Raw genomic sequence first — 25,043 nt, 5'->3', positions numbered from 1 at the left:
TATATCCAATTAATCATAAGATATTTGATATTAAATAAACATGAGTTAAGTTGAACTAGTTTATTTAATATAAAACTAGCTTATTTAATATCAAATAGGTTGAATATATTACCTTTCAAACTACAACAATTGATTACTATTGCTATATAAAAAATATTTGATAAAACTTGAAGATTATATTATATAAAAAATATAAAAGAAAAATTATAATCATTATAAACTTAGAATCAATATAAAATTATAAGATAGGATAAAATTAGTTTTGAAAAATGATAAACACTTGCATACATAATTTATAAAACCAACTTTTATTTAAATAATTTAAACCAACTTTTATTTAAATAATTTAACAGTTTTAGCATGTATACAAGTATACGTACGCGTATATATATATATATGATATGAAATTAAGTTTAGACTAATTTAATATGCACGTGTATTTGTATTTGTGCGGTATATATATAAAATTTAAAATCAAATATTAAAATAATATCTCTTTTTATTGGAATTTGTATTCAATTAGAATGAGATCTAATGTTTAAGCGAATTATATGTAGACGGGTGAATAGATTGCTTTCAAAACAAGAAGTAATCACTATTACTATATAACATGCTCGAGCTTTATCATAGGCCTTAGAAATATAAAAAAAATAAAATAAAATAAAAGAGGAAGATATGCTTTGAAGCAAATTAGTCTTGACAAGTGATAAGTACTCTTTGCACACCTGGTCAATGAAACCAAGTTCCTGTTCAAGCTTCCTCTCATTATGGACACAGATACACAGAAGACAAAGTAAACACTAATTAGTCTTATTGAATACAAGAAATACAAAGTTTTTCTTGAACACTATGAAATATGAAATCCTGTCATGATTTCTCAACCGCAAAATATTGATTGGATCAGGGTATACGTTCTTGGTCCTGGCTCTTCATTCTGTCGACCCTGCCTCGTTTTCTTTTCTTGCACTTGTTGTTTATCGGCATCACAGTCGGAAGGACTGGGAGTGAAGCAGTTCTTGAAGGATCGCTGCTGTTGATCAGGGGAGCCAAGGTAGGGTTGAAAGGAACATACACGGTAGTACTGTCATCCATTGTATTCCTTGGTAACCTGCCCATTTCCGTCCACTGATCTTGTTTCATATTGAACAGCCGCAATAATTTCTTCTTTGGACCACAATTCAGAACAAGCCTCTCACCATCAAAGAAAAGGGGTCGAGCCACTCTTGATAACCCTTTGATCTTGTTCCTGACAAGCCCCCACTTGTTGTTTTCATAATCAAGAAGAGCCCACATCAGAATTTGTCTCTTGAAAACACATACCACATAAAGAAAACCATCCGCAGCTCCGAACCATGAATAATCTTGATAGTTAAGCCATGCGAGTCGCAGTTCTGGAGGCATACCGATGAGTTTAGCTTCTTCTTTCTCTACATTAAACGCAACGATATCACCGAAGGCCCTAAACCAGTGCACATATCCATTCAAGTACACTGCTTGACCTCTCAACTCATAAAAATGAGGCTGCATAGGAATTAAATGTCTCAAGAACAGCTTGCATGTAGATTGTCTCCAGGAGTTTGCACTTGAATCGAATATCTTAAAGCCATAAGCATCCTCATCTTGTGGCATGTTCAAGATCTGTTCTCTGTAAACATGAACTAACTTGAATTCAAGCGAAGAGAAACCAATTGGGTCATAAGCCAAACCTAAATCACATTTAGCACCATATGGGGTTTCAAGTGCTGGTATAGTCTGGATTCTATCAGGTAAAATAGGGTTACAAACAGAAAGACTAGAATCAGAGAGACCTAGAACAAGTCCATTGCAAGAAGCTATGATCTGAGAATTTATGGGAACAACTTTAGGATTATTGTGGATATTTGGTTTTGAATGAAAAGAACAGAAGAGTATCTTATCTGCACTCCTACCTGCTGTAAAGCGAAGAAGACCAAGTACCTCATCAGGGTTTGATCGAAGAGCATGACCGGTAGCAAACCTAGGATCAGACACAAGTTGATCGTAGTACTTGCTCAGACATCTAAATCGGACAGCAGATTTGGCTGGCAAACATAAAAGGATGTTGGTGACAAGATCCTCACAGAGTCTCTCCATACATCAATTCTTACTGTTACAAGTTGGAAGGTTGTTCTGGAATCTGTCTTTGCCTGAGAGAGAGGAAGATTTAGTGCATTTACTTGTTGGGTTAAAATACCAAGTAATAGCATGTCTGTAAGTGTTGAAGAGGTTGGTTTTTAATTTTTTTTTTTATTGAAATAATATTTTGTTTATTTTTTAAAATTTATTTTTAATATTAATATATAAAAAATCCAAAAACATAAAAGATTAATTTATAAATTAAAATAAATTTAGTTTTTTTAAAATATAATTAAACTGTAAAACCAAACAGGATAGCCACAAAATTTTGGCTGCTTTAAACTCTATTGCTATGTAGGATTCTTCAAGGCAAAATTTATTTAATGATGGTTATTGTATTTATCTAGTAAGGAAAACTAAATTGCTGGCTCTGATGAATTTTCATGTATCTTAACCAACTAAATAACACATAGGTAGGAATTTTATTAATGACCAACTACATATAAAATATTGAATTTATTTTATTTTCAAGAAATTTATGTATTAACGACATATAAATAGAAATAGAAACAATAATTTAATATGAATATAATGAATACCAATTTAAACTAACCCAAATATATGATTTTTTTGAAAAGTTATATTGCTCGATATATAATAGATAATGAATAAATATTATTAAATATGATGGAAACCTAACACCAAATTGTATACATTTGTATGCAATAGATTTATATGCAGAGCATTACCTTTTTTTATTACAATATAATATAGATATAATACACATATATAATTATTTAAAATCTCATCATTTAATACACATAACTCAAATACGTGTTTTACTTTTTATTTTATTTTATATTAAATAATAAATAGTACTCGGATAATTAATATGTAAATGAATATAAAAAAACTTAATAGATGATATATAAATATCTAATTTTTTGTTAGTTAAGTAATAAATAAGATACAGATATAAAATGTAAACATTATGTAATTTACAAGTAATAAGATAAGGAATTTTTTTATTTTATTTTTCAAGAAATGTAACACAAACATTATTATTTTTTCCTTGTTTAGGCTTTATCTTTGTGGGTTATAAAAAAAAAATCTTGTGATAATAGAAGAATGAGATTTTCTTGGAAGAGAATTCCATGATTAAAAAATAAATGTTGATTCCTTTCCATTTTTAAGAAAAAGATAAGCATCTAATGTGTTCATATATCCAAAGATTTTCCTAGGATCGAACTATATTTCTCTTGTCCTAATCTAAGTTAATATATAAATATCTGTTTGATATTGCGATTGAATTAGTTAAATATAGATTAAGTCTAAAGTAGATGTTTATAAGTAATCCTTTCAAAATCATAGTTTTGATTAAACTAAATTTTGATGATTTTTCATAATCATGGTTTTGATAATATAATTCCAAACGGAGCCTAAGCTAGCAACTCTTATAGAATTTTTGTAATCGGAGGAGAAAAAAAACAACTCTTAAGTTTTTAGCCTTTTATTAATAAAAAAAATCCAATAGATATCACTTGCCTTTTATAGAATTTTTTATATGGTCCCGAACTCTAAGAATTAATTTCTGTACTAGTCCTCCTGAATTAACAAAATGCCATCACGTGTTAGCATGTATGAATTCTACAGCATTTTATGCTTTTTTATTCAAGAAAACTTTATTTTTTAGAAAGTATATTTTATAGATTTAGATGAGTGAGTAAAATCTAAATTTTTCTAAATTCTTATAAAAAATATATATTTTAATTCAAACTCAAACATATTGTAAAAATTTCAAATTCTTTACTATCAAATCACTTTGTTTATATTTTCTTTTTTTTGGAATGAATTTAAATAAATCTTATTAATCATGCAACTAGCTAACCCTTCTTTCAAATCCATCTTCTGTTTCGTTCATCTCTCTTCGTTTTAAATTAAAAGCACAGAAAATCCATTGTACGTATATCTCTCCTAAAAATGGGTTTTAGAGTTTTTATTCATATACTCTTACTTAATTAACAATTATAACAAGATTACTACAAAATAAATATTATTTAATTTTTAGAATGTATTTAATTTGATTCTTAAAATAACTTTTGCTTAATTTTCATAATTAACTTGAATGTTTTGTTCTCCTGTTATAGATACACGTGCAGAGAAAGTAGAATTTCATTTCAATATGAAAAGTGATACTAGTTTATTGAAAATTATTGAAAAGATTGTACTAGAGAATTCACTACATAAATTTCACAAATATAAATAAAAACATTAGCATAGGGAATTGCAATGAAAAAATAAAAAATAAAACAATATGATAATATGTAATTCTTACTGACATAATTAACTCATAAATAAAGTTTATTTGTAAATATATCAACAAAAATAAATTTTCGATATATATCTATGATATAATAATATGATATTTTTTATTAATGAAATAATCTCATTAATAAATTAATTAATAATATTTAATTTATAATCTGATAATCAATTTTTTTATTTTTTATATAAAAATATGGTAATTAAAACTGATTTATGAGCATCCACAAGCAACCTCTCTAGTAACTTATTTGGTGGGCAGTTCTTGCTTGTAAACCAACCTCCCTTCTCATTTTCTTTTCCCGCGTATGTTTTTTGTGTTGTTTGTTTTTTTCTTTTAGTGTGAAGAGCTCAAATTGTTTGTTGGCATCAACTTTTGATGTATTTGACGTGCAATATTAAAAAAATATATATATAAAAATAGAAAATATGTTTGGTTAGAAAAATATAAATATATTTTTAAAAGAGTAATGAATCTTTATTATTTTAAGATATGTCCATTTTATTCCTTTTTTTTGTTGTTGTATTCCAAGATATATAGTAAATAAACGTTATCTAGATTGCTGATAGCCAACAAAAGTCATCCCTAGACCACTTGCAAACCTGCCCAAATCCTTCTTCTCTAGCTTCATATTGAACGAGAGCAATTTATTCCTCTTTGGACTACGATCATAAGCCTTTCACCATCGAAGAAAATGGGAAGAGAAGGGCATATGATTAACCTAGGTTCAGGCACGAGTTGATCGTGGTACTTGCTCAGAGCTTCAGACATCTATTAAATCGGACACCAGATTAATTTGGTTGGCGAACATAAAAAGGATGTCTGCGACAAGATCCTCACATATATATTTCTAATTTTCTATACATACGCATAACACACTAGTTGTTAGGTTAGGAGTTTAAAGAAGCCGCCGTCCCCACAAATAAAATAAAGGATCCCCCTAATGGTAATTTTCTTATTAAAAATAAATAAATAAATCGCTAAACCCTTACATTGGAAAAAAAAAAAGAAGAAGAAGAAGAAGAAGAAACATAAAATATTTTTAAAATTAAAAAATATAAAAAACATAAATTCATTATTATTTTTAAAAAAACATAAAGGTGTTTTGTCACATTTTACCCTTAGGGGGGAAAATAAAACAAAAACCGATGATGCTAACAACAATAATGGGCTTAATAATTAACTATGAATGGGTCAAGTATCATGTTGTGGGTGTAAATTGGCCGTGGGCCGGAGAGGCCTTATATCCGAATTGCAAACCCAGATAAAAGAAGAAACACAAAAACTTGGTACGCCGTTGCCGGGGATCGAACCCGGGTCACCCGCGTGACAGGCGGGAATACTCACCACTATACTACAACGACTTGGCTGTCAGGCTTTCAATTAATAATAAATAAATTTTCTATCTCCACTTCCGGAGATGAGCAGGGAATCTTTCCATTCTTATCAAATCCAGTCAGTCTAGCATCTAGTTATGATTACAGAAAAACCATCCTGATTGGATTTGATTGATTCATGAGATTCAAGACTTGTTAATATATACATGGTTCTATGCATAATTAATTTGAAAAAAAAAAACTAAAATTTTAATGGTTATAGTTTTCTTCCTTGAGAAAGAATACAAGAAGTCCAATATAGGCATGTAAACAATCTCTTCATTGGCATTTGCGTCCAATTAGATCGGATATCTAATATTAAATTGATTAAAAAAACATGAGTTTAACTATTTATATGGTGTTCAATAAAAAAATAATATCTAACAGGTGAATAAATTGCTTTTAAAACTACAACAATAAATAATTCCCAATTCAAAAATGAGTAAATCAATATTAAATATGGTAATTTTTAATAAAAAATAAATAAATAAATTAGAAGGAAAATTATTGTGATTTGGGATAAACATCCCTAGTAAATTAATTTATATTTTGAATGAGATAAAGTTATAAAATCTGTTGAAATTGTGAAATATCACAAAAATAGTTGGAAAATACAATTTTTAGATAGGCTCTTACATAAAAAAAAACTCCAGTGAAATTTTATTAAATCTAATAAATATTTTAAATTGATTGTTTAGATATATTATGAAATATAAAATGGATGTTGTTAAAGAAACCCGAGAGGTAAGTTTTGATAATGTCATGAATACAAATCGACCATTGAAATATGTGTAGTATCTAAATTGAAATAACACAGATGGTAACTTGTCTCCCATCCAATACAACCTCCATGTAGAAACTTTGGAAAAATAATCTAACAGAGATATTGTAATAACAACTCGTAACAAAGAGAATAGTATAATAGAGGAGTTCATTATTATTTAAAATAAAAAGGTATATATATATAAAAACGCTGACTAAATTTAATATTAAAACAAGAGAGGTTACAAGAAACATTTATCATGACGTTGAATCGGTCCATCATGTCGCTTCTTATGCCAATTGCCTTGATTTTGATGAGCTCCACCTAAGCGTGGACTCCTTTCTTGGTGCTTCTTCATTGGATGATCACCTTCTTTCTCTTGTTTCTTTTGAATTTTTAAAGTATCCTCCAATAATTCAGATCCCTGATCGGCAAAATAGGTTAACGGTCCTTGACCGCAAGCTCTCATAGGCTACTGACCTATATTTAAACTTCAGCACTCTTGCCAGTAACTTTAATGTGGTCCCTGACCACCAGCTCTGATAGGTCCTTAGCCTCAGAACTTCGCAGTCCCGTTTCTTAACCGGCGAGCTCCGACATGATTACCTTGACTGTCAGGCTCCGATACCAATTATTGAGTAAAAATTCTCGGCGGCGATGGTGAGTCAATAGAACACACTAGATTTTTAATAGTGATTATGCTTGTACGGTGTTTCATAATAAACACTCTTTTCTTTTTATTGATAATATTCCTCACACCACCCAATATCGCTCTTTTTCTCACCCCCTCACGTCACACGCCCAATTATTTCTTTCATCTCTAATCTCTTGTTCACGCCTGGACGTACCTTCCTTTTTTTCACTGTTGCTGGACACACAAAAACAAAATTAGCCTCTGCTATTTATAGACTTGTTAAGCAGGTCTGGAAGCCTAGACTTTTCCAGGGAATTATTCTCTTACAACTCATATTCTTAATTACCAAGCAGTAGATCTGGACACATTTTTTACTTCTTCTACGTAAATGACTTGCTTTTTCTTCCCACAGTGGCACCGACTGATTTGTCCACACTAGCCATTATTTCCTTAACAGCTAAGGAATTCTAGAAGAATCTGGATTGATCCTCAACATACCTTCTTGCTCTTGGCTCTTCTTTCTGTCGACCCTGACTCGTTTTCTTTTCTTGCACACAGTCGGAAGGATTGGGAGTGAAGCAGTTCTTGAAGGATCGCTGCTGTTGATCAGAGGAGCCAAGGTAGGGTTGAAAGGAACATACACGGTAGTACTGTCATCCATTGTATTCCTTGGTAACCTGCCCATTTCCGTCCACTGATCTTGTTTCATATTGAACAGCCGCAATAATTTCTTCTTTGGACCACAATTCAGAACAAGCCTCTCACCATCAAAGAAAAGGGGTCGAGCCACTCTTGATAACCCTTTGATCTTGTTCCTGACAAGCCCCCACTTGTTGTTTTCATAATCAAGAAGAGCCCACATCAGAATTTGTCTCTTGAAAACACATACCAAATAAAGAAAACCATCCGCAGCTCCGAACCATGAATAATCTTGATAGTTAAGCCATGCGAGTCGCAGTTCTGGAGGCATACCGATGAGTTTAGCTTCTTCTTTCTCTACATTAAACGCAACGATATCACCGAAGGCCCTAAACCAGTGCACATATCCATTCAAGTACACTGCTTGACCTCTCAACTCATAAAAATGAGGCTGCATAGGAATTAAATGTCTCAAGAACAGCTTGCATGTCGATTGTCTCCAGGAGTTTGCACTTGAATCGAATATCTTAAAGCCATAAGCATCCTCATCTTGTGGCATGTTCAAGATCTGTTCTCTGTAAACATGAACTAACTTGAATTCAAGCGAAGAGAAACCAATTGGGTCATAAGCCAAACCTAAATCACATTTAGCACCATATGGGGTTTCAAGTGCTGGTATAGTCTGGATTCTATCAGGTAAAATAGGGTTACAAACAGAAAGACTAGAATCAGAGAGACCTAGAACAAGTCCATTGCAAGAAGCTATGATCTGAGAATTTATGGGAACAACTTTAGGATTATTGTGGATATTTGGTTTTGAATGAAAAGAACAGAAGAGTATCTTATCTGCACTCCTACCTGCTGTAAAGCGAAGAAGACCAAGTACCTCATCAGGGTTTGATAGAAGAGCATGACCGGTAGCAAACCTAGGATCAGACACAAGTTGATCGTAGTACTTGCTCAGACATCTAAATCGGACAGCAGATTTGGCTGGCAAACATAAAAGGATGTTGGTGACAAGATCCTCACAGAGTCTCTCCATACATCAATTCTTACTGTTACAGGTCGCGCAGGTTTTTTCTTTAATCTGTCTATGTCTGAGAGAGAGGAAGATTAAGTGCTTTACTTGTTGGGTTAAAATAATAACAGCATGTTTGTGGGAGTTAAAAAGTTTATTTTTTTCAGTTGTATTATCGTAAATATATTAAAATAATATTTTTTTTATTTTTAAAATTTATTTTTAATATTAAAATAACTTTTGCGGAGCTTATGGTTTTAGGATTCATATCTCTGACCTTGACGTTCAGTCAAAACTACATTGTGGGTATCTGTGTTCCTCTAAGGTACGCAAACACAATGTTGCCATGCAACCCGAAGGCTCATGAAGGGCATGTCGAAAGTGAAGGGAAGCTTCACCGCAGACTTTTATGGTATCAGCGTAGGTTTTTAGCTGGTGATAGTGGAAGCAAAGATGTAAGTATGACTTGTTTCGAAGGAAACATCATCAAATAGTTGAAACTGTTAGTCCTTTTTAATAATATATAATGAGTTGATGAGATGGTGTTGGAGCACTAAAATCCTTCGCCATAACCTTTTACATCCTGCGTTTGAACTCAACGATTATGGATGTAGAAGGTTCTATCCTTTTCATTCAATCTCTTAGATTTTGTGAAGGTTCCAAGTTGTTTAAGAACTAGAATTCTTGAAATGACATTATGCTGCTGGCCTTTTCTTATCCCAACTTTGAAGTACTCATGGTTGTTAATTTGTTTTTTTAGGGTCAGTGCCACTAATATCTGCCCGTGGACTACATCAGTTGCGTAACTTTATATTCTTTTTAGCAGCATTTCATGTGGTATACAGTGTCATAACAATGGTGCCTATTGGCCAGGTTTCCATCATGGTTTCGTTATTTTTTTCTTCGAAGTTTTGTTTGCCATTAGCTGATGCAAGCGGCATGGTGAGAATGAGATCTGCCAAAAAAACAAGATGCTCTCTGAAAAGTGAATAGCAACTTGCTTGAATTAATTTGATGCTGTTTCATTCCAATATATGCTCGAGATAGCCTCATTCCGACCCGTTTGAACTATGGTGATCATAATATCCTTTTAAATAGTATTTGGTTACTGTCTTATAATAAAAAAGATAAAGACATTAGAAATGGAGGGGACATGTCCATTGTTCTTTCTCTTTTGAAATGACAAATTCACTTTAAAACTGTCCTATGCTTGTATTTCCATCCCTTCCATCAAATACGTTTTTGCTCTCGTTGTATTTGTTCTTTCTATCTCGATAAACTAACTAAACGCAACCTTAATTAATAAATGACCTTAACTACAATATTCCCTCATATGCAGACACGCAATTGGAAGGATTGGGAACGTGAAAGTTGGTTGGAGCACGAGGCCATGAATGGTATTCTTGATGCTAATAACCTGTTCTTCGTTTCCCATATGGAGGCATGCATTGTTCAGTTTTCAAGAATCTAGTGTTAAGCTTTGCATTTAATTCTAAATTCTCGAGTTCTGAGGAAGTTAGTGCTGATTGTTCCGATCCCAGAAGATTCAGGCTCACTCATGAGACAGCATTCGTAAGAGAACACACGAGGTTTTGAACTCTCCTTCCTCGGTTCAAGAGGACTTTCCAAGTTCAGAACTCTCCTTAATCCCTCGGTTCAAGATTAAAAACTCCATGCTTGAATTTTCTAGACCTTGTGAACTAAAAGATATTTAACCTATACGAAATAGAATTTGAATCAGTGATTTCTCTGATGCACTCTTTATCGTCTTGTTTTTAACATCGATGCATGGATATCTATCTTTTTGTAATGTTGAAAATATATTCAAACAAAGGAATTAATGTGGAAAAACTGAAATAATCATCTGCCAAATATCAGTCTGACTCATAGCTGATCTTTGTGACATTTTTTTGAAATGTTTAGCGTTCATTTTAGTCTTATGTTCTTAGCTTTCATATTGACAACAGTGCTAGCTTGACTACTCTAATCCATCCAGGTATGCTTCTTTCGACAATTCTTCAGATCTATTCGAAAGGCTGATTACTTGACCATGCGACATGGATTCATTTCTGTGAGTTTCAGCAGGTGCAAAACTTTTAACCATCTTTTTGACAAACCATGATCGGTAAGTAGATTGATTTTTTTTTCTTACAGGTCCATGTAGCACCAGCTGGAAGCAAGTTTAATTTTCAAAAATATATCAAAAAAACAATAGAAGACGATTTCAAGTAGTTGTTGGAATCAGGTAAGCCATTCAAACTTAATTCCACTTGATTGCAGATGACATTTACTTGTCTGGACAGTAGTTTTCAAGTATTACTATACACACACACAGACACAGACACAAACACACTTTTCCTCTAACTTTCCAAATCACTTTCTCTGTGTATTTCTGCATTTCTGAATCTGCTTTCGAATGTTCATGGTTTGTTCTTCCTCTCTCTCTTTTCATGAATTTTAGCCTTTTTTACATCCTTCATCAAAATTGGACCAAGGCTCCCTATTAGTAATTGGTTTTATACCTTTTCAGGATGGAAGGTTCAGTTCTTTGTTTCCTTTCTTCCTCTAGTTGTAAGAAAATGTTCATAAAAGACTTGTCTTCTCGTGTTGTTTTATTTTCACTAGGTAAACGTTAAATATTGCCTATTTGTTTCATTGAAGGTAACCTTAGCAATAGGAACAAAACTTCAAGCAGTTATAGCAGCAATGGCTTTTGAAATTAAAGAAAAACATGCTGTGGTGCAAGGGATACCACTTGTGCAAGTGTCTGACAGAAATTTCTGGTTTTCCTGGCCCGAGCTAGTCCTTTATCTCATCCACTTTGTCCTTTTTCAGGTATCACTGAACCTTCTTTTCTATGTTCCTTTATCTTAATCTAATGATTTCTGGGATTTTCTGACTAGCCTTTTGCTTATCTTCATATCCAGAATGCATTTGAGCTAACATATTTCATTTGGGCATGGGTAATAGCTCGTTCTCCTCTTGTAACAATATGAACATAGATTTTGTATTAATTTGTTGAAAATGACCAAGTTTCTAAATTCTCAGGGTGGGAGCCCAAATCCTTTGCAGCTATGCCACACTTCCACTCTATGCCCTTGTTACGCAGGTATAACTCTTTTTCCACCTTTTTCTTTCTAAATTTCTTGAAGCAACTCAAAAGAAATGGCAACTACTCCTGTCAGGATCTTATGTATACACTAAAACAACATGAAACATTGAATGCTAGTTTTCTTGTTCGAAATTTTCAGATGGGATGACCATGAAGCGCTCAATCTTTGATTAACAAACATCAAAGGCCCTGAAGAATTGGCACAAGAAGGCTGTAAAGAAAACGAATGAAGGGAAACCGGGTCAACCCCAAACGAGGACCTTGGGTGGAAGTCCGGATGCCTCTTCAGTGCATTTCCCATCCCTCACACCTCCTCGACCTAAGAAATTTGGTACTGAAGATCCAGATTTCACTGATGTTAAAGCAGACAAAATGGCAACTGTGGATCTCGATGCAAATCACCAACGTCGCCCAAGTGACAGCAGCTTCCCATTTGGTCACCGGGATCTAGTAAGTTAAGCATAGTTCTGGGTCATGTTAGTCTCAAGACAAAAATTTTGTGACAAGGCCCTATTAGCTGTGGAAATTCAGACAGTAGTACTGCTGTTACGTTTGAAGCAACAAAGATTTGTTTCCAGAACCTCGAACAGCTGGTAGGTTAGATGAAAGCAAAAACTTTATCAACATTTTTGTTGTATTTGTATGCCAAGTTGTACTAGTACGAAAATTCCAGTCCCCGATGCTTTCTTACCTACACTTTTTATTTAAAAATATATTAAAATAATTTTTTTTATTTTTTAAAAATTCATTTTAATATCAAGATGTGAAAATAATCTAAATATATTAAAAAATATTAATTTAAAATAAAATAATTATTTTAATTATTTTTAAAACACAATACTGAATATATTTTGTAAACCTTGTGGAGGAGAATCCTCGCATGCCCATCATTAGGTTCATCGTATTTATTAGAGAAAGTTGGGTAAAATCCAATGTTAATTGAGGAAGGTACGAATCCCTATACAAAGTAGGATTTCACGTATCGAGCTCTATTTTTCTGCTGTTCTGGGTAATGTTTTTTTTTTTTTTTTATCGTTTTAAAAAATAATATGGTTAACATGGGTAGGTTGATCGATGAATTTGACTTGTTTTATCTTGTTTAAGCTTGAGTGAGACTTGACCCAGCTAATATTTTGTTTTTCACATCTTGTAACTCTTTCTCAACCAGATAAAACAAGTATAGATTTTGATAAAATAAAATAAAATATCTATTTTTTTTAATTTTTATCTAAAATAACATTATTTTTAACGATGTTATTTTAAAATAAATATTAATTAATCTATTAATTTATAAATTGATCTAGAAAATTCACAAACCTTAAACCAAATAACATATATATATATATATATATATATATATATTGTTTGTCTTAGAATAACTATTATCAAAATCTTATTTTAATGTAAGAAGGGATTTGAAATTTGATTGAAAAGGGTAGAGTGGGCTAAAATCAAAAGCCGAGTGGGGGTGGGGCAAAATGGTGATTTGGTAGCAAGAGTGGATAGAGAGAAGTGGGTTTTGCGGGAGTTTTATAACCGTAAAACCATTTTTGGATTCCAACGGCCATGGCTTCAACAAGGAGCTTAGACCAATGGAGTGTTCATCGTCATCTTCAAAATTTAGCTGCATCCACCCCAAAAAAAACACAAGAACAATCAAACCATGTTTTTCTCTCAAAACCCACTTCAAGAAGATGTGCGATTTTGATATCTACCTTGCCTTTTACCCTCACTTCACTACCTCAATTATCTGAGGCCAGAGAGAGACGCAACAAGAAGACCATCCCTCTTGAAGACTATCTCACTAGCCGTTAGTTGCTCCAAACTTCCCTTACTTCTTTTCAATGTTTCCTCTAATTGTACATTACATTTCTTCACTTTCTGTTGCTTTGATTAGTCCTTTTTTTGTGATTTTATGGATATATTTAAAAGGGATTCAGAATTACTAATATTTTTTCTTGTTTTTATTTTTGTTGGGGATTTAGCAGCTGATGGATTGAAGTACTATGATGTTCTTGAGGGAAAGGGTGCAGTTGCAGAAAAGGGAATGACTGTTCAGGTAAATTTGTTAGAAACCGAAACTAATCTGTTTCTGCCTCTCTCATTGAAACTAATGTTTTCTCGTGCATTTCCCTTTGTAGGTGCATTTTGACTGTCTATATAGGGGAATAACAGCCATTTCGAGTCGAGAATCTAAGCTTTTAGCTGGAAATCGAATAATTGCACAGGTTGATCCTTCTCCTACTTAAATGTGTGTGTGTGTGTGTGCGCACTCTTTTCTGGAGAGAAAAGGAGGGAGAAGTGTGTATGTTTCTTGCCCTGGCCTTTTGCTAATCTGACAGAGGTCTAGCTGAGCTACTCCCCACCTTAGGCTAAGTTCAACTGCAAATCTTCAGACGTTGCATTGAGAATGAGTCTTGTTTAATTATCAGTCCATGGCAGCATGCTTCTTTAACTTGGATTGTTTCTGTTGCTCATTTCTTGGTAGCATTTTCAAATCATGATAACTTGGATTTGCAATTGGATACATTGCCAGTACTGATTTCCTCATGGTTTAATTAGCCATATGAATTCAAGGTTGGGGCACCACCAGGCAAAGAACGGAAGCGTGAATTTGTGGACAACCCAAATGGTCTATTTTCTGCACAGGCTGCACCCAAACCTCCTCCAGCTATGTACTCGGTAACGGAAGGGATGAAAGTTGGAGGGAAGGTGATTGCATCTTCTAATTTATTGCTATAATGCTAAGCTGTTAGGGTGGCTATTCTATAACTTCTTAATTTCTCTGATTCGCCGTTGAACTAGACTCCATGACTCTTTATTATTCTTCTATCTTTCCCGGCTTTTTTTTCTCTTTTCAGTATCATTTTTTCTCTTCTTGCAGAGGACTGTGATTGTTCCTCCAGAGGCTGGTTATGGACAAAAAGGAATGAATGAGATTCCGGTAAACACTATTCCTTGATTTGCTGACTGATTCCCGTGGATCAAGTTAAACTACAACCTTCTGCTGACATAATCATCGCACCTAAATTAATCATCTCTTGTTCATCCTTGAAATTAATATTTTCATGTTTTTTCTATGGAATGTCAAAGTGCCATGTTGTTCATATGCAGATACAATGTCAAGTAGATGATTTAGCTGAGCAAATGGAAAATAAATGAGGGTTTTTATGGTAGTCAGAATCTAGAGGGGATTCAAATTTGTATTCCTCTCTGTAGAGGGAAATGTGGCTTTGAATTAGTAGGCTATTGGTCGTCGCAAATCAATCTATAAGTTCCATATTAAGGAAATGTTGATGGGATGACTACTAAATCATTTTCTGCCTTTTAAATCCTGGAAAGTCCCCCCTACAACAGGATTTTGTGTGGCAGAAAGCCCCTGCGGCTCTTTTTTCCTTCTCTTTCTTTCGCATATCCGTTGTCATATTTTATGCAACTGCTTGCAGTAATCTAGATAATGCTTAGGTTACAAACTGTGCTCACTTATTATCACATTCGTAATGCAGCCAGGAAGTACATTTGAATTGAACATTGAGCTTCTGCAAGTAATGCCAGCTGAAGGAAAGTAGCCTACTTGTGGTTACAAAAATACAAGGTGAAAGAAATTTTTGTTTCTGACCGGGAAGACGTATGGCAACATGATTCTTTTAATTGAAGAAACGTTGCTTCTGAAAGGCCGCTCGCACTTCCCTGTGTTGGAAGTTGACAATTGCAATTCCCCCCGAGCATTTTCAGTTCTGATATTGTAAATTTTTCCCAGATATGACACGGTTTTGGTTGAGCTCATTGAAGAAACATGATTGCCCCTCTCTCTTTCGCTCACTCTCTCTCTCTCACACACACACAGACTCACACAACACATGCAATGAACATGTGCGAACAAGCAACCTATGATGACAATGGCGATTAGATTTCGTTTCCTTTTTTTTTCATGAATAAAAGCAAAATGTCCACTGTATCATGGCCTCGTGGATGCATATCATAAATATTTGATAACAATACATAGCTGGGGGGGATTGCAAGGTTGGCTACCAGGGACGAGGGATACTACTCCCATTTTGGCATTTGGAATGCGTACACCGTAGCATTATTCTGGAAGCTATGAGAACTTAAATGATTGATTGGTCTGAATGATAACACCACCTGACCACAGTGCCGGACTCAAAATTCAACATGCAGGGCAAATAAGGATAGTTCTTGTAACCTCAAAGTTCCATATCATTATCATGTCGTAGTTATATTTGGCAAACTATTGCCATGGAAAATTGCTGTTATTTCAACAAGTTTTAATTTAGATAATAACCAAATTCTGACCCTGAAACTTAGAGACCCTAAACCTAAACTATATTTCTTCGACGTAGTCAAGAAGATCTTCAACCTCCTGCTTCAAAGCTACAACTTTTAGTTGATGTGAAGCAACCCGATTCTCAAGTTCCCTTCCTCCAATCTTCTTCTCATAGCAGTCCACTATGGTTGAATGCTTTGCTATCAGCCTCTCTTGCAATTCCTTCTCCTTTGCCACCAGCTCCTCCACCTACATAAACAGCCAGTATTGATTACATTCAGAAATGTGGATGAACAGCAAAACAGAAGGAAGTGAACATGCTAACGGAACATGATTTATATTGTTCAGTTTTTGCAATTGTATTACAATTCATGTCCCAAGTGATAGTTGAATGCTGTTATAAGTAACTGCTAATTCAGTTAGCAATAGTTCTTGACCGCTTCTTGCGATAAATTCCAAAAATGTATCCTCTACTGATGATAAAAGGATAGCAAATAAATAGGCAAACCTTTGGCAATATCTGAGTAGCCTGAGGAGAAGATTGCAAGAATGAAAGCAACGGCTTCAACTCTTTGGAATACTCTTTAAACGAGCTGTCAGCAGTCTTTCGAGCAGTTTTACAAGCTTGAACATCCCCAGTCCTAGAAAGATCATGCAGTGATGCTTCTAACCTTTCATGCTTGGATAGGCATTGGTTGATAATACTTATGACTTGCTGAATTGTTGCTCGCACCTTGAGATCATAAATGAGTTAATATTATAATATATGTTGGTTTTTTCTGTGGTAAACAATGATATCAGACGGAACTGAAAAAAGTACATGGTATGACATCCTCCTTACCTCATCCCACTGCAGTTTTGCCAAATAAGAGGCGGAGGACTTCGAGATTGATAAGTCCACATGCATGTATACGATGCAAGAAACAAAAAGGATGAAAAATCCAGAAATCAACATAAATGGCTCCCTAAGCATCGAAAGTTTGTTGAACCTATAATAGACCTGCAGTCCAAACAGCATTTTTGAAAAACCAAAAAAAAGTCATTCAACACATCTAAGACATCTATCATTTAATAATGTGGAATATCAAGACCAGAAGCTATTTTTCCTTCTAATGTTTGTTGGATAAGCAAAATGATACATTCAATTGTTGACTGTATCAAAGACAAGAAAAACCCAGTTCAATCATGAAGACATATTGCTTATAAAATCTAAGAAATGTAGGTCCTGCACTTCAACGTATTGGAAAATTAGAAACTTAGAACAAGAGTTCTTCAAGTCTCAAAGGATGGTAAACCCAGATGTATTGCCCTCCAATATGCACCACATTACACACAAGAAAGCAGTTGCCTACAATTTCTTGCCATGGTAAAGACCATCGCTTTCAAATACCTTAACCTCTCCAAAGAATAGCAAAACAAAAGAAGAAGATATCTGACTTCTGTTAAATCCATTAGTGTAGGCCTTGCACAATAATGTTGAAACATTTCTGAATTTCTTGGAGGAAATGCACATTTTTTTAACACCAAAACAATGCTACAGATGTACACAATATTTACAGTAATCAAGCATCCTCAAAACCAAGTCACAATTAAGAATAGCAAAAACATTCTTCCATGCCTTTTAATAAACTATGAAGGACCAACACCCCTCTTGTTCCAATTGTCATTGAATTCACTAGTCTTCAGCTAGTCTCTTGTTTTCGCATTCGATAAAGTTAGTACTGTAGTAACAGTGGCCTTAATTCACACTTTAGCACTTTGATGCAGTTCATAGATATCGAAATAGGCAGTAGAAGTACCTGGAAATACTGATTATGTTCAGGAACAACATTGGTCTTTTCCAGCACAACTACTGGTCTCCCAGCAACATCTAAGTGGGAAATTTTGGTCTGCATTAAATCAGAAAAACAATCAAATAAAGGAAGATAGCCTCAATATTTTATAGTAGAGAAGAAATTATGCCCAAGATAAAAAGCAACTTGAAACATCAAAAAAATAATGTTAAGAAATATGAATACAAGACAACCAAGAGAAGACAATGTAAACTATCAACACTACCTCGTGTCCTTGTTTTACAGGAAAGGGAGTAGAAATAGATATATCATCAGATCCCTCTGGCAAAACAACCTGCAGCAAGAAAACCAAGTCAAGACTGCCTAAAGAAAACATTCTTGTAGGAAATGTTTTCTATTGAACAAACCTTCACAATGAGATTATCAGTGACCAAATCATTTAGTGGGGATCCAAAAGAGAAGTTAAGGAAACGTTTCCCCTCTGACCCAAATAAAAAATCTTGAAGTGGCAAACCATATCCAATGGTAAAAGTAGTTCTCCAGCCTCCAAACAACGGATATCTAGGTTCAATCAACAGTTCTGTCTGCAATTTAAGAGAAACTTGAATTACAAACAAGAGCAATTATTCCAATAATTTGTTTTGCGTCAATCAAAATGTCAACCTTTTTAGGATCACCCCAGACATTAGATGTTGATATATTTCCAATCTCATCTCTATAATAAATGGAATGAGCTCTTGGTGGCAATTTTGCAACAAGATTCCTGAAGGCTGATGCACCTCGAAGGTGTGGTCTAGCCTGAAAGTCAAGCCTGCAGGATCAAAGAATAAAACCAGAATCAAATTTTAAATATTATAGCAATCACCAACATGATACTAACACATAAAGAATAAAGTAACTGACCTGGAAAATTCACCCTTGCTTTTAGCACCTCCATGGACAATGTTATAGTGTTCTGTAACTTGCACATTACCCCAATGGGAAATTTCTATCTCCCTCACTAACTCTTGAGCAACAGCAAATGGTTGATTGGTTTCAAAGTGAACAACTACGGGTGCATATGAAAAGGGAGGAAGGTTTTCATACGGGCCATATTTGATATCAGAGCCATGGATATTAGTATTCTCTAATTTCGTATACATCTCTATTCTAGCCTTGGGCAATTTAACAGTAAGGGACTGAACCTTAACTGCATAAGGGGAGAGATAGTGAGCAGTATCTTGGAACAAAACTAGCTGAATATCAGCTTGTGTAATTTCCTCAGGAAATGGTCGTAATACATGAGTAAATACTGCTAACACATCTATAGTCAAACTATCTCCTTCACCCAAAGCCTTAGGTAATGATACTGAATGAAAAATCAGAGATGGAGGCAATTCCTCTGGATTGGCAACATTTATGGGGAGGTTACTACCTGAGTTTTTCACTTTCCCTTTACCCTCATTAAGGGTTGCCTTCAAATATGCTAAATTTTTTGCCTGAATCTCAGGAAAGGTGAGCAAAACCTCAGAAACTGGACCAGGACCAGCATTCTCCACCTAAAAATGTGAGGTAGCAGTAAGAAATGCAAGCTTAAGGTTCATGAGCCAATTCCCATTTACAAAACAAATTAAGTTTAAAAGGGCTTCAATAAGCGAATCAGTAACTTATTTCCAGTTGAAAACATCAAGATCAAACATTAAAATCTTAAAATAATTGGAAGAAGAAAAAAGCAAATCAGTGAAGCACCTTTAATGTAGAAGTAACGCGCACAATTTGAGAAGTCAAATCAATCTGCAACACAAGATCATCAAACATAAGTTTGAGATTTCAAAAACAACCATTCAAGAAAATAAGATATCTGAAATTGCGAAACTTACACGGCGATCGACTTTGGAGAGAATGACATCGGAAAGTACAGTAGGAGTTGTTGTTAAGAGTAAAACAAGTGTCGTAAACAACAAAAGTAAATCAAAACGAAATCCCATGACTAGTCTTTGGTTTCGATCAGTACGGTGTTTCTCTGCAGGGAACTACTTGAACATAGATCGATAGATCCTCCAATGCTCGAACGTTTGATTCTCTCTGACTCTGTGATGCAATCAGCATAGATTACATGGAGCCCGTTTTCTTCATCGGGTCGGGGCAGGCAAGATGGTTTCAATGATGTAACTCGGCCCATTATGCATTTTTTTTAGTGATAAAACCCGTTTAACATGGATTGAATTTCATTAAAAAAAAATATGAGAGTTTAGGTGATTAGGGATATTTATTTTTAAAATTTTTTTATATTATTATATTAAAATAATCTTAAAAAATTAATTTTTTTTAAAACATGGACGCTATCAGACAACAGCATAGTTGATATTAACCATACAGAGATCATATATTTGTGGGCTGTACATTAGAGAGATTACATTAGAGCTTAGGCCCTTCAAACTCAGACCGTAATACTCACCCATGCGACCCATTTTATGGGCCGGAAAAGACGAAACGTGGACACGTGACACCTGAAAAAGGCCAAAGCTTGAAGATAACACCGGGTGGGAAACACAACACTCTCTCTATAATCAAGTCTTCACCCCATTGCGTCGGAGGCGCAGCCACCAGAACCAGGTTTTTACAATCTACTTGGGTTTCGGTGGATTTTTTAGATTATTATTAGAGATACAACAATGGAGACATCTCTAAGATATGGAGTAGATTCCAAAGCCCTCAAAATTCATGCCAAGGAGAGGTTTGCCATTGACTCCAGCACCCACTTGCAGGTAACTCTGATTGATTTCTTGATAATATTTATGGGAATTCTTTAAAATGCAAATTTGGGGCTTTTATTTATTTATTTATTTATTTGGTTAGGTTCATGGGGAGCTAGATACAAGAATTGGAGCTCCTAGTTATGTCAGTGCAATGATAAGACACTTTTATCCAGATGTATGTTTCTTGTAATCCTTAATATGGGGAGATAAGTTCTTGTTCTTTAAGAATGCGGGCTGACGATGTATTGATTTAACTGTAGTTGTCTGCTTGTCTTGGAGTGGGATTGCAATATGATAAGCGTGAAAAAGTCAGGTATTTTGTTCGAGGAAAAAAGGGTTTTCCTGTGACAAATGATGGTTTGATAAGCTTCAATGTTAAGGGACGATGTGATGTTGACAAAGAATTTAAACAGGTTGGTGTTTTCTTTGCGTTTTGTATATGAGAAATGGTATTTTTTTATTTGTAATGTAAGTTTTTGATACTGTGTAGTTTATTTGGAGATGTTGTTCATTGATTGAAGTAGATTGTAAGCTGTTGTTCTAGCTACGATATGCAACTAATATCTTCCTTCCCATACCATGACAGAGGAATTCAAAAGCAGCCGCAGAAGTATCTTGGTGCATATATAATTTCCATAGAGAACAAGATGTTAGATTCAGAATTGGGTATGAAGTGATTACCAAGGTATATTTCCCATAGCTTTATGGTTAAAACATCTGAAAGCCTGTGCATTGTGTTATACATTGCCATGGTCAAAAGCAACTGCTTTCGATTTGAGTTGTCTTCCTTTTTCCACTTTTTATTTATTTATTTATTTTCCCTATTCAGGTGCCTTATCTGCAGATTAAGGAAAATAATTGGACACTCAATGCTGACATAAATGGTAAATGGAATGTCAAATTTGATTTGTGAGCAAAGAAAGAGCATGATATATTCTCTTAGAGGTGAGATGCGTGAATGTAGAATGCCTGTTGATTTATTTCTTTGTTTTAGGTTCTGGCCAGACTGAATAATAAACTGCAATCTGCTAATATGTCTAGGGCCATCAATTAGATTTTCACAAATTTTCATCCATCAAGAATTCTTACCTTTCATGCTGATTTTAGGTGATCTCTTTTTGTGTAGATTGTACGTTACAGTTTGCCCCTCTTGTGGGATTCAGTAAAATGCATAATTCTAGTTCTCCATTGCTGATTATGGAACTTGTCGAACTAGTGTTTGTGACTTGTATAAGGTATCCAACTAAGTGTATGCTGTATAAGAAGTTAAGATAGGAAATCAGCATATACTAATACCCCTCACCCATTTATCTTCTAACACCCTGCTGCCAACATGTAAAAGAAGAAACTAAGAAGGTCATTTGAGCTGATGAGCAAAAACTGGTATTTCTGTGTACAATAGACTCTTCTATTGATCTATGTTTCTATTTGTTGGTAAATTTGATTTTTTTTTTTTAACTTTTTGCATGGATAGCTTGATTTCAGTTAGATATATCCAATCCTGTGTCTTTTTTCCCAATGAAAGTGCCATGGTTCATGGTTAGGAAGCAGATCCGTCCTTTGAGATGCAATCTGATAGTCAACTGGACAATTAATGGTGTGGATGATTGGGTGGTAGATGTTGAAATAGGTAGCAAATGAAATTTAGGAGATTACTTTTTTATTGCAATAATATCTTGTTGGGATGATGCTTTGAGAAGATATAACTGGATGCCACTTTTGAAGTGGCTTGTCTACCTTTTATGAATCTAAACTGACCATGATCTAGCATTCTTGTTCTGGATATTCCTACAGTGACCGGTCCATCATTTATTGTAGTCTGACTACGGTTTCACGTTCTTGCTTGCAGGGAGTAGTTTCTGTTTGGCCTACTTGGAATTCCAATAAGAGCACGTCATTACAGGGGTGATTTGAACAAACAATTGCTTAGCTATGTATTATGTAGGTAAATTGAGGATTTTATTCCCTTTTAAACATTATGCTTCATACCCTTGTTCCATATACTGAACATTGTTTCATGCTCTTCCGCTTTACTGCCCTGGGATATGGAAATCATTTCTTTGCATAACTTCAAATTGGCACGTAAAACAAAAATGTTTTATATAGATTGAAAATTTATTTCTGAGGAGTCATGGTCTGCGTTGCAGTCCTAGCGTCAGGTGGGGGTGGTAAATACGTGTGCCCTCTCCCTTGTGGCTGCTGACCCGCTTTAGAATCCCAAGCTGACCTCAGAGGCCAGATGGCTTATACTGCATTCAAACTGTCAAGGTATGACAAAAAAATATATAATTCACGTCCATGAGCCTGAACTAGAATCAGTCACTGAACCACGTTACCACGGAGGCGACCCTTCGACTTTGAAGGCTTGAAAATTTGTCTCTTTACCCCTCTCTTGAACGGCAGTGAGATCCATCAATATGGTAAAATATTGATGGAAAATTCGGCAGGGAAAGACGGAATAATGTGGAGATTAATGCGATTATATTAAGGGAGGGATGAAACAACAAGAATAATGTGGATAAGTTTGGAGGGGACAAAGGAAGCAACGCGAATGGCACATAACTCGGTGGGTCGTTGGGTGTTTACCACACAAGTCACAGCTCACAGGTCACAAGCACGACAAGGGCGTCTGTCACTCAAAGCCTTTTTATCTACTTGCCCACCGCATGCTATAGGTTCGAAATTTTCGCGCCTTGTTTTCCACGTGGCACGTGTTTAGTTCATGTAACACTGCTTGACCTTAAAACCCTAGAGAGCGTTTGGCAGCTGCGTGTTTCAAGACATGAAGAGAGCGGAGTCCACGTGCCGGTGCCCAGAGCATGCATGTGTTGAGGCTTGCCGTGATCTATATGATGATAGTGTTTCTATTAGTGTTTCAAAGGTTCGAGCTTGGCCCGCCACCGTGATCTATATCAGTTCATGACTCTTTAATTTTTAAGGCCAACACAGTTGGATTAAGATCATATGATGTGATCTCATGCCAATATGTTAAAAGTGTTGATTTGTTCTGAGCACTTTGATTTCTTCGAAGTAACAGCCTCAGATATACAACCTGCCATTTAAGGTCAGGAGTGCATGACTGGTAAAAAAAATGAGACAATTAGTGTATACCTGAGGTAGCCTGTTTATTAAAAAATTAAAATTTTAAATTAATTTATTTTATATTTTTTTACATTTTAATGTCCTATTTGTTAACTGAATTTGATATTGTGGTGTATAATATATTTTTCTTTAAAATATATTAAAATAATTTATTTTAGCTTTTTAATTTTTTATATCAATACATTAAAAATATTTAAAAAATACTATTTTAATATTTTTCAATTGAACACGCTAAAAAACATAAGCTTTCACCCTCCCAAATACTCAATGGGTTTGGACCATGACCCGAAGATGGTCTAAATTGTAGAATAAAAAAACTCATTAAAATTGGTTAGTGGATTGACGTAAGAAATCTACAATTCAAAATATAATTCAAGTTTTTAGTGAAATTATAAAAATTATTGATCTGATGAAATCCATATAACCGGTAAAGTTGGTTAAATTAATTACACTCTATCATCCATGGGATCCATATCAAAAATAAAAACAAAATATTGGTTTTAATAAAAAAAAAAAAAAAACTAACCTAATAATTTACGAGTTACTCACAAGCGATTTCATCTTTCAAGTCAATCATTACATTGGAATCTCATTTATTTATTTATATATTTATGAAAAGCATTCGAATCTCTTTTGCGATTACTGCTTGCTACGAAAAAGGGACAATCCACGGAATAATGCTACCGTCGAGTACAAGAAAGGAAATGGTTCGTTCCTGCCAGTCAAAGGAAGCATTAGGGTTTTTTTTATGGCTACTTAATTCTACTTCATCAGTATTGCTTCCCAGCATCTTCTTTCGGTCCTGCGGAATTTCAATCACATGAACTCGGAATTTGACTTCATTTTCTGCTCCTACCCCACCTTGCTCATGTGTAGTTCAAATACATATATATATATATATGTATATATATATATATATATGTATATATATATATATATATGTATATATATATGTTGCTGTAGAGAAGTTAAAAAAAAAAATTAACTTCTCTACAGCTACAAGCTTGTATGACAAAATAACAAAAAGGTTGTTAGTTTTAAGGGTAAATCACAATGATTACTTAATTTATTACAGAATTATATATAGTGATTATTTGAGAATTTGAAGATATTTTAATGCATTTTAATAAAAAGGGGGCTTTGTAATCTTTACTTGAACTAGAAAA

At 34.3% G+C, this 25,043-nt stretch overlaps 5 protein-coding genes, 1 non-coding gene and 1 pseudogene across 10 annotated transcripts; 3 read left to right on the top strand and 4 right to left on the bottom strand.

The window, feature by feature from the left end:
- Window positions 1-760: 760 nt before the first annotated feature.
- On the bottom strand, window positions 761-2,155 carry LOC105137215 (putative F-box/kelch-repeat protein At1g20790). The gene has a single exon (XM_011042882.1). It carries the CDS (start codon window positions 2,110-2,112, stop codon window positions 901-903), a length of 1,212 nt encoding a protein of 403 aa, XP_011041184.1. The 5' UTR covers window positions 2,113-2,155; the 3' UTR covers window positions 761-900.
- Window positions 871-8,986, bottom strand: LOC105137216 (F-box protein CPR30-like). Its single transcript, XM_011042883.1, has 2 exons — window positions 7,625-8,986; window positions 871-943 (listed from the first exon to the last, which is right to left on the bottom strand). Exon 1 carries the CDS (start codon window positions 8,869-8,871, stop codon window positions 7,648-7,650), a length of 1,224 nt encoding a protein of 407 aa, XP_011041185.1. The 5' UTR covers window positions 8,872-8,986; the 3' UTR covers window positions 871-943; window positions 7,625-7,647.
- TRNAD-GUC (transfer RNA aspartic acid (anticodon GUC)) lies at window positions 5,710-5,781 on the bottom strand. The gene has a single exon. It is a non-coding gene; the product is annotated as a tRNA-Asp (tRNA).
- A 2,231-nt stretch (window positions 8,987-11,217) lies between the features above and the next one.
- On the top strand, window positions 11,218-12,632 carry LOC105137214 (MLO-like protein 5; annotated as a pseudogene).
- A 782-nt stretch (window positions 12,633-13,414) lies between these two features.
- Window positions 13,415-15,768, top strand: LOC105137212 (FKBP-like peptidyl-prolyl cis-trans isomerase family protein). 4 transcript variants are annotated; one of them, XM_011042879.1, is made up of 6 exons: window positions 13,415-13,769; window positions 13,945-14,018; window positions 14,101-14,187; window positions 14,522-14,671; window positions 14,844-14,903; window positions 15,074-15,318. In XM_011042879.1, exons 1-6 carry the CDS (start codon window positions 13,526-13,528, stop codon window positions 15,119-15,121), a joined length of 663 nt encoding a protein of 220 aa, XP_011041181.1. In that variant the 5' UTR covers window positions 13,415-13,525; the 3' UTR covers window positions 15,122-15,318. The 4 variants fall into 4 exon arrangements, with proteins under 4 accessions (XP_011041181.1, XP_011041182.1, XP_011041179.1 ...); XM_011042877.1 differs by lacking the exon at window positions 15,074-15,318 and adding an exon at window positions 15,466-15,768 and having other exon boundaries at window positions 13,421-13,769; XM_011042878.1 differs by lacking the exon at window positions 15,074-15,318 and adding an exon at window positions 15,466-15,768 and having other exon boundaries at window positions 13,422-13,769; window positions 13,948-14,018.
- Window positions 15,769-16,133: 365 nt separating this feature from the next.
- On the bottom strand, window positions 16,134-20,114 carry LOC105137211 (dolichyl-diphosphooligosaccharide--protein glycosyltransferase subunit 1A-like). The gene is made up of 10 exons (XM_011042876.1): window positions 19,897-20,114; window positions 19,766-19,810; window positions 18,941-19,575; window positions 18,701-18,848; window positions 18,445-18,621; window positions 18,303-18,371; window positions 18,044-18,133; window positions 17,086-17,244; window positions 16,753-16,977; window positions 16,134-16,493 (listed from the first exon to the last, which is right to left on the bottom strand). The coding sequence occupies exons 1-10, from the start codon at window positions 20,002-20,004 to the stop codon at window positions 16,302-16,304; spliced, it is 1,848 nt and encodes a 615-aa protein (XP_011041178.1). The 5' UTR covers window positions 20,005-20,114; the 3' UTR covers window positions 16,134-16,301.
- A 350-nt stretch (window positions 20,115-20,464) lies between these two features.
- On the top strand, window positions 20,465-22,796 carry LOC105137210 (outer envelope pore protein 21B, chloroplastic). 2 transcript variants are annotated; one of them, XR_844513.1, is made up of 7 exons: window positions 20,465-20,784; window positions 20,876-20,950; window positions 21,036-21,188; window positions 21,362-21,460; window positions 21,605-21,720; window positions 21,902-22,010; window positions 22,625-22,796. XR_844513.1 is itself a non-coding variant. In XM_011042875.1 (6 exons), the coding sequence occupies exons 1-5, from the start codon at window positions 20,692-20,694 to the stop codon at window positions 21,686-21,688; spliced, it is 504 nt and encodes a 167-aa protein (XP_011041177.1). In that variant the 5' UTR covers window positions 20,466-20,691; the 3' UTR covers window positions 21,689-21,720; window positions 22,625-22,796. The 2 variants fall into 2 exon arrangements, 1 of the variants encoding a protein (XP_011041177.1); XM_011042875.1 differs by lacking the exon at window positions 21,902-22,010 and having other exon boundaries at window positions 20,466-20,784.
- The last annotated feature ends 2,247 nt before the right edge of the window (window positions 22,797-25,043 follow it).

The sequence above is a fragment of the Populus euphratica genome, unplaced genomic scaffold (assembly GCF_000495115.2).
Source record: "Populus euphratica unplaced genomic scaffold, PopEup_1.0 scaffold65.1, whole genome shotgun sequence".
Taxonomy (NCBI): domain Eukaryota; kingdom Viridiplantae; phylum Streptophyta; class Magnoliopsida; order Malpighiales; family Salicaceae; genus Populus; species Populus euphratica.
The sequence above is the reverse complement of the archived record's forward strand: the minus strand, read 5'-3'. Positions and strand labels throughout refer to the sequence as shown.

Bases quoted from the DNA above. Each gene is read 5' to 3' on its own strand.
- LOC105137215 (XM_011042882.1), bottom strand. From the start codon at position 2,112: ATGGAGAGACTCTGTGAGGATCTTGTCACCAACATCCTTTTATGTTTG.
- LOC105137216 (XM_011042883.1), bottom strand. From the start codon at position 8,871: ATGGAGAGACTCTGTGAGGATCTTGTCACCAACATCCTTTTATGTTTG.
- LOC105137212 (XM_011042877.1), top strand. From the start codon at position 13,526: ATGGCTTCAACAAGGAGCTTAGACCAATGGAGTGTTCATCGTCATCTT. The intron at 14,019-14,100 runs GTAAATTTGTTA...TTCCCTTTGTAG, and splicing joins AAAAGGGAATGACTGTTCAG to GTGCATTTTGACTGTCTATA. The intron at 14,188-14,521 runs GTTGATCCTTCT...TGGTTTAATTAG, and splicing joins GAAATCGAATAATTGCACAG to CCATATGAATTCAAGGTTGG.
- LOC105137211 (XM_011042876.1), bottom strand. From the start codon at position 20,004: ATGGGATTTCGTTTTGATTTACTTTTGTTGTTTACGACACTTGTTTTA. The intron at 19,576-19,765 runs GTGCTTCACTGA...TCACATTTTTAG, and splicing joins GCGTTACTTCTACATTAAAG to GTGGAGAATGCTGGTCCTGG. The intron at 18,622-18,700 runs GTTGACATTTTG...CTTAAATTGCAG, and splicing joins TCTGGGGTGATCCTAAAAAG to ACAGAACTGTTGATTGAACC.
- LOC105137210 (XM_011042875.1), top strand. From the start codon at position 20,692: ATGGAGACATCTCTAAGATATGGAGTAGATTCCAAAGCCCTCAAAATT. The intron at 20,785-20,875 runs GTAACTCTGATT...TTATTTGGTTAG, and splicing joins ACTCCAGCACCCACTTGCAG to GTTCATGGGGAGCTAGATAC. The intron at 20,951-21,035 runs GTATGTTTCTTG...ATTTAACTGTAG, and splicing joins TAAGACACTTTTATCCAGAT to TTGTCTGCTTGTCTTGGAGT.